The sequence below is a fragment of the Corythoichthys intestinalis genome, chromosome 11 (genome assembly GCF_030265065.1).
Source record: "Corythoichthys intestinalis isolate RoL2023-P3 chromosome 11, ASM3026506v1, whole genome shotgun sequence".
Taxonomy (NCBI): domain Eukaryota; kingdom Metazoa; phylum Chordata; class Actinopteri; order Syngnathiformes; family Syngnathidae; genus Corythoichthys; species Corythoichthys intestinalis.
In genome coordinates, this window is record NC_080405.1 from 17,895,372 (window position 1) to 17,902,471 (window position 7,100).

At 37.8% G+C, this 7,100-nt stretch overlaps 1 protein-coding gene across 2 annotated transcripts in view; it reads right to left on the reverse strand.

The window, feature by feature from the left end:
- Positions 1–6,726, reverse strand: part of LOC130924416 (solute carrier family 4 member 11-like) — a 47,095-nt gene extending 40,369 nt beyond the window's left edge. For both annotated transcript variants that reach the window (XM_057850969.1, XM_057850968.1), the window contains exon 1: positions 6,605–6,726. In XM_057850969.1, the coding sequence (XP_057706952.1) occupies positions 6,605–6,659 (55 nt within the window). In that variant the 5' untranslated portion in view covers positions 6,660–6,726. The remainder of the gene's footprint in view (positions 1–6,604) is intronic.
- Positions 6,727–7,100: the final 374 nt, after the last annotated feature.

The following is a 7,100-nucleotide window of genomic DNA, read 5'->3' on the forward strand; positions in this document are numbered from 1 at the left end:
AAAACAATGCAATAAAATAATGCAAACTGGTTAAACTCGTAGCTGAGATCCGTCATGCGAGAACATCGCTTCAATGATATCTTGCGCCATCTAGCTGCGTGAATGGGAAGAGTAGCTGAGATTTGTCATAAAAGAACATCGCTTCAATGATATCTGGCGTCATCTAGCGTCGTGAATGGGTATAATGTCTAGACCGCGGATATAAAACAACCCCCGCTTTTTCAATCTTATTTCAATGCAAAAAAACACTTCGGGCCAATACAGTAATTGTGGGGTGTTGTGTTGCAGCTCGTACTTGCGTCAATATCCTTGTCTCAGATGAAGATTTAGATCTGAGCAAATTTCTGGAATTTCTCCGAGAAAGTGACTCAGCATTTATAAACCTCATTTTCAAATGTTTTAAGTCCCCAACAAAAGCAACCTCAATGAATAATAGTTATTCCATCATAGCCCTGTGGAGAGTAAGCTTTGATGCCCTTTCCCTCTGCTGTCCTCATGTTTATGTGGACTTTTGCCATCACCCATGTTATGTCAAACAGTGACCACCAACAATGAGCAATGAAATGCCGCATTAATAAACTAATCTTCTGTGCAAGGGCAAACTTTTTCCGAGTTTATGGTACAGTAACTCATTAATCTGACTCCAAGGAACAAAGGGAGGGGCGAAACTGAAGGGAGAAACAAAACAATAACTACTGAGCGGATATTTTTGCTGCAGCTTTTTCTTTAGACATATATCTGTGTATAGTAATTATTTTTATTCTGAATTGGTTTCAGATTAAATTATGGGGTAACTTCACCATCCCCAAAGAAAACTTTGACTCATTCTGCCCGGGTAGGTAAACTTGTGAGCACATGTGTATCTCGAGAGACACTTGTGAGTAATGGCTGGAGCAGAGAACCTGCAAGTGTACTAGTTTTATAAGTAGACACTGGATCACATATAAATGCTACTGAATGAACCTGTTGATAATATTCTACCTCCCGAGACCTATAAATGTACAACAGGGTGTATGTCATTTTGTCTTTTTTTTTTTTTTTTTTCTAAAGACGGCAGTGTCAGTTTGCCACAGTGTTTGGCTTTTGGTTGTACGAAAAAGATGTAGGGTAAATCAATAGGAGCAAAGAAAGGAAACGATCAAGCGGGGGGAAAAAAACTGATGAACTACGTTCCATTTCAAGGCATCAAAAATTGAAAAAAGAGAAGGAATGTGACACTAGAAGAGGCATAGTAACTGTAAACAGTCTGGGCTGATTATATTTTTGTTTCTTTATACCTGTGTTTGAGTTTATCAGTATTTAAGTGCTGTGTGCTAACAGTTCCTGCTAACGTTACTAATGTTGTGCATCTGCACAACCATTTGAATACTCATATATTATATTATAAAAATAACATAAGTAACATAAGCATGTAAGTATGATTAACAATTGGTCCCTTCATTGATTTCTTGGTCGCTTACGCTGATTCTCCTCCCAATGAAGACGTTAAATCTACTGGTCGTCTGGGCTCAAACTGTTTGGCTGCAGCTGCTCTGGCCAATACATAATATAAGAAAAGGAACTACATTCGCTATTTTATCGTATCTCACAGCCTTCTCCTGCATTCTGACATCCTGGCTGACAGTGAGTAAATTAGCTCAGAATTATGACTTCAAATTTGTCCCAAAATGTCAGCCTCTAGAAGTGTCAGTTTCTGTGTTTAAAGATGATTTTCTCCATTATCATAGTTCTAAGAAATTCCTGATTTGCATATTTAGATTATTTGAGCAACCATTGTTCACATGATGGTAATTTATAATAAATGCTTTAAATTGTGCAGGCACACTCTGCAATAATACATGCAAGATGAAATTAATGCTATTTAAATCATATATGGGCACCAGAATAAAGACATTAGAGTTAAACATAAGATTTGAAAATTAAAAAATACATTATACTTTGTATACATCCACTTTTTTTTTCAAGTCATCCATTTGCAGTACTGCTTAGCAGGGATTTGCATTCTCTTTTACATCCTAAAAAAATAATGTATATCATATTTTATTTTATATATTATATAATATCCAACTGTTGTTTTACTTCAACTTACTAGAAAAAAGTACACATCTCTAACCAGTCTGATGGTTGTGACGTCACAGTACTTCCCCTTCCTCAACTAGAGTTCGAACCCAAGCTGTCACCGTGGCAGTCAGTTGTGCTAACCACTAAGCTTACAGCAGATTCTGTCTTCACTTACAAGTACACTGTTTTAAGATCTCAAGGAGTCAGGTTTTCATAATTTTCTACATGCACAGCACTTCTACCATTTGGTCTGCTGTAACTCACGTTTGACTTCCACAGCTGCAGTGTGGGTTTCAATCCTGACTATTGCAAGAGGGCAATGTAATGTCACCATCATCGACTGATTATATGTCAATTACTTTATAAAACATCACAATATTAAACTTATGCTATCATGATTTTCAAGAAAAAAAAATCTACATAAATCTACCATGAAATTGCTGGTTGGTTACCAAAGCACGATGCCTTATCTAACGGTATTTTATGCTTTTCCCATTTTTTAATGGTAAAATTCTGGCCAACACAGCTGCCTATATTTTACCATGAATTTATTATTATTATTATTATTGTGTAGGCATTTTCAATCATAGTTATAGCAGTCTGCAATTGTCCAACTAAGGAAGTTTTTGGTTGTTATGAGAGAAGTATATACGTATACGGTAGTTGTCAATAGTGTTGTTAGTAACGTGTTACTGTACTCTGATTACCATATTTTTCAGACTATAAGTCGCAGTTTTTTTCATAGTTTGGCTGGGGGTGCGACTTATACTCAGGAGCGACTTATGTGTGAAATTATTACCACATTATGATATCATTTCACATGTTATTTTGGTGTTTTGGAGTGACACTGATGGTTTGGTAAACTTGTTAGCATGTTCTTTATGCTATAGTTATCTGAATAATTCTTAATACCTATGGCCACATTCGCGTTCTGCCTTTGGCAATGTGAGTTCAATTGTATTATTGACTTTTTTTTATATTGAAATGCATGCTTTTAGTTTGTGGCGCTTTCACGCCCAAGTGGGGGTGCACTCGTACTTGTTTACGCGAACAAGAGCGCTCACACGCCAGAAGAAGACGGACAGCTACGCAGCGTCTCTGAGCGAGTGGGTGACAGAGAGAGAGAGAGAGAAACTCGGCTGCGAACCTACGTTCATTGTTTATGCTTGTAAAATATCTCTAGAGGGGCAACGCCTGTGTGTATCATCTTTCCTGTTGTTGTGTGTTTTCCACCCACGATAGGACACTTAGAGCCAGTTGTGTGGTTGTTTGAATGATGTGCTAATGCTAGAGAACGCATGCTAACCGTTTGTGTCATTGCTGTAAGAGCACCTAATTATTATTTATTTACACTGATGCGAACCTGTTCTGTTTGGTATCGAGGACGAAATTGATTCAGCAAATTATACGGACGTACAGCATTGTCATTTGGGAGTTTAGCTCACTGTATAGCCAGGACCGAGCCGTAGCGTCCTGGTGAGGACAGTATATTCGCATTTCGTTGTTCATGCATCATGTAACATCATAATGTACACTTATTTCAGCATGTTGTTCTGTATTGTATTTTTATATTAAATTGCCTTTCAAGATGACATATCTGTTCTATGTGTTGGATTTTATCTAGTAAATTTCCCCCCAAAATGCGACTTATACTCCGGTACGACTTATATATGTTTTTTTCCTCTTCGTTCGGCATTTTATGGCTGGTGCGACTTATACTCAGGCGCGACTTATAGTCTGAAAAATACGGTACTTTCTTTCAGTAACGAGTAATCTAGCGCATACATTTTTCCAAACCAGTAATCTGATTAAAGTTAGCCTCCTTAGTGTCTGTGCGTTACTGTTTTGTAAATGCTTTATAATGTACTGTATGTAGAATGAAGAATATTGTAGTCATGTACGAAGGGCATTGTGAATAGAAAATACTAAAACGTGTGCTTTTCCATGGTAACCACTCACAGCTACTTCCTGTTTTGGTTTCGAGTCACACGCACTAAGTGTTTTGGGACTGAGGAAGCTGTGGGCCAGCCTGCCAGCGCTGGTGCACATTCAACCTGAGTGTTGAGATGTGCGAAGGAATGTTGATCTGTGTACATCCATGAATGAACGTATTTTTCCTTTATTCTAAAGGGTATGAGTGATAGGTTGGACCCCCTACATACGCGGCCGTTTCGTAGCTTTGCCGTTACAATGACAGGCAGTCATTACTCCAAATTGGTTTACATCATATTCATGGTGCACATTAATGCCTTGAGGTGACGTGTTTGTTTAGCATCTTTGGGATGTGTTATAAGTCCGATTGCGTGTAAAGTGCTTAGTTGCCGCCACGTTTTGGGACCAAATTGGCCGCGTGTGTACAGCATACTTCCGGGTTGTGCACGCGCATTCGCGCCCACCCCCACCTTTGTGTTTATTGCACTGTCCAATTCATTTGTGTGTTGTTGATTGTTGTGTAATCAATTTGCATTGTTTTACATTGGCACTGATATGCTGTTAAGCCTAACCCAAAATTCAGATTTTTTTTTTGGGAATTAGGCTTAATCTTCGAGTAAGCGTGGTTTAATTAGTCGGTGGAGTTGATTTCAACATATTCCATGCAGTTTGTCAGTTATTTGTTATTTAATGAAAACCTCCGCTAACTCGAAGATTAAGTCTTATGTGGAAAATTCTGCTCTTCCGCTTTAAACTCAATTATCGGAAAGTCTTATGTTGAGGCGGCAAAGGGAGAAAAATTGGTAAGAAATAACTGATAAATTACTTTTAAAATAAAGTAGTTACTTTGATATTAAAGTAAGCAGTAAAGTAACTAGATTACTTTTTTGAGGCTTAATCGGTCATTAAATAAATTTTTCAAGTAATCTCTGACAACACTGGTTGTCAAGCACCTTCTTACCGAGGGCCGATGTTGCTAACCAAAGTCTTAAAATAACACATATACAGATCTTTAAATTTTCACTTATTTTGAAATTTGAGCGAACTCACACACGGTAAGGTGAGATGATCAACACAAACACAATGCACATGTTATTGCCACTGTCTCCTCCCCGAACCAGATTGCTGTCATTCCACAGTACGCACTAGGACTGACATATGAAACTGACTTCAGACTGTCATAAAACCAATAAAAACATTTACATGATTTGTTTCCAAACACATGAAACATATTTGAACTGAAGTGTTGAAAACAGGCTGAGAGCAGTTTAGTGCTGAATTGCTGAGTTATAGCAAGAAAATCTTGTTCACCTCCTCAGACTGATAGATTTTTTGGGGTATCTACTAACATGAGCACCCTCAACGGCTATTCAGCACAAATGCAACTTTCGCATTCACGTGGCAATCAAGTTATGTCTAGGGGGTAGCCTTACACTACATGGGAATCATGCTATTTAATGACTTATGAGAATCGGGGGTGCCCAGGCTATGTCGGGGGAGACTATCGGGCAAGTTTTCCATCTGGTGTCAGCGATCATTGCGTACGGTCAACCTCATAAAGAAATCAGGGGTGCTCAAAGACCATTCAATTGCAGTGGTGGAATGTAATGAAGTAAAAAGTACTTCGTTACTGTACTTAATTGCATTTTTTGTGTATCTGTAGTACTTTACTCGAGTACAAATATGAAGTGGTACTTTTTACTTTTACTTCACTACATTTTACAGCAGGCAGCTGTACTTTTTACTCCACTACTTTTCAAATTGTCGTCTGCGTTACACATTACTTATGTTGTTTTCATTTTTTTTTTCTCATTTTGAATTGATAGTTTCGTTGTCATGCCTCCAGCGCAATTGATAAGCCCCGTGCAACTATACCGTAACTGAGCACTAGAAGCAGCAACACAATTACAAGCAATATTGCGCAGGTGAACTATAGACCAATAAAAAACACCTCATGCTTGTACAGTAAGTGACAGTATGCACCTGATAGTTGCTTGCAATCAACCATTAAGCTAAATTTTGGAGTTTTTGAGTTGTTAAACTAGTCTTTACAGTGCAGTCAATTACTGTATATTGCTTGTTTTTCCATTCTGCAAGTTCAAAATAAACCTGAGCAGTCAATTAATTCTCTGGTTCTTCTTGGTTTATGTATGTTTGTATGTACTGTATATTAGGCTGCTGAGGATGCCAGTGAAAGGGAGATTGTTTTATCATTTAAACCAGTAACTAGTGGCAATTTTTGGTACTGCAGGGTTTTCAAACACCTCAACATGCATGTGCTTCTTTTTCACAACCACCACCAACCACAACTTCCTAAAGAGCCATTTTCATGAGATTTCCGATTCTAATGTAACAAAACAATTAATCAATAACACTTACAATAAAAAAATAAACTACCAGATAAACGAACCAAAGGGTTTTGTGTTACTGCATAATTTACACTATTTTAAATCGAATAGTGTTGTCTGAAACTCCATAAGTTTTCTAGACTAATTGTTATGTTAATTTCGAGTGGAAATAGTTTGATGTTATAAATGTTTGCAGCAATTTATGCATGAATAAATCAATGGAATGCCACACACACAATAAATAATATAATGGATTGTCTTACCTTGAGCAAAACGATTAAGCGTTATTCTTGACGTGTTGTCAGCCTCCTTTTTCATTTTCAGGATGCAGCACTTTTCCGAAGTTGCCCAAAAATCTGTGATATTTTAGACTTAAGGCCAAAAGGAGACAAAAAGTGCTGCAGGGTTGTCGCTCCAGAGTGTGAGCTCCACAGGTAAATTGGAGCTGGTCACTACCAATGAGTAACACCTTTATGTCGTCTCTGCCAATAACAATGAGGCAAGAGGCAATAAGGAAGCATTGAATTAAACTGGTCGATGGGGGAGGAAGGTAACAGGGCACAGCAACCCCCTGATGGGTTTCTTTTGCGATTTTAGCACCACTTGATGACTATGCTAATCCATGAATGTATTCGACACGCATACAGTCTTTTGGACGAATTCAGTATTCCTACCTTAAAATAACTACAGATAGGCAATCTTGCAGTGCATACATAGTAATAACAACTCTCTTTTCTGTCTTATGTCATTGTAGTGATA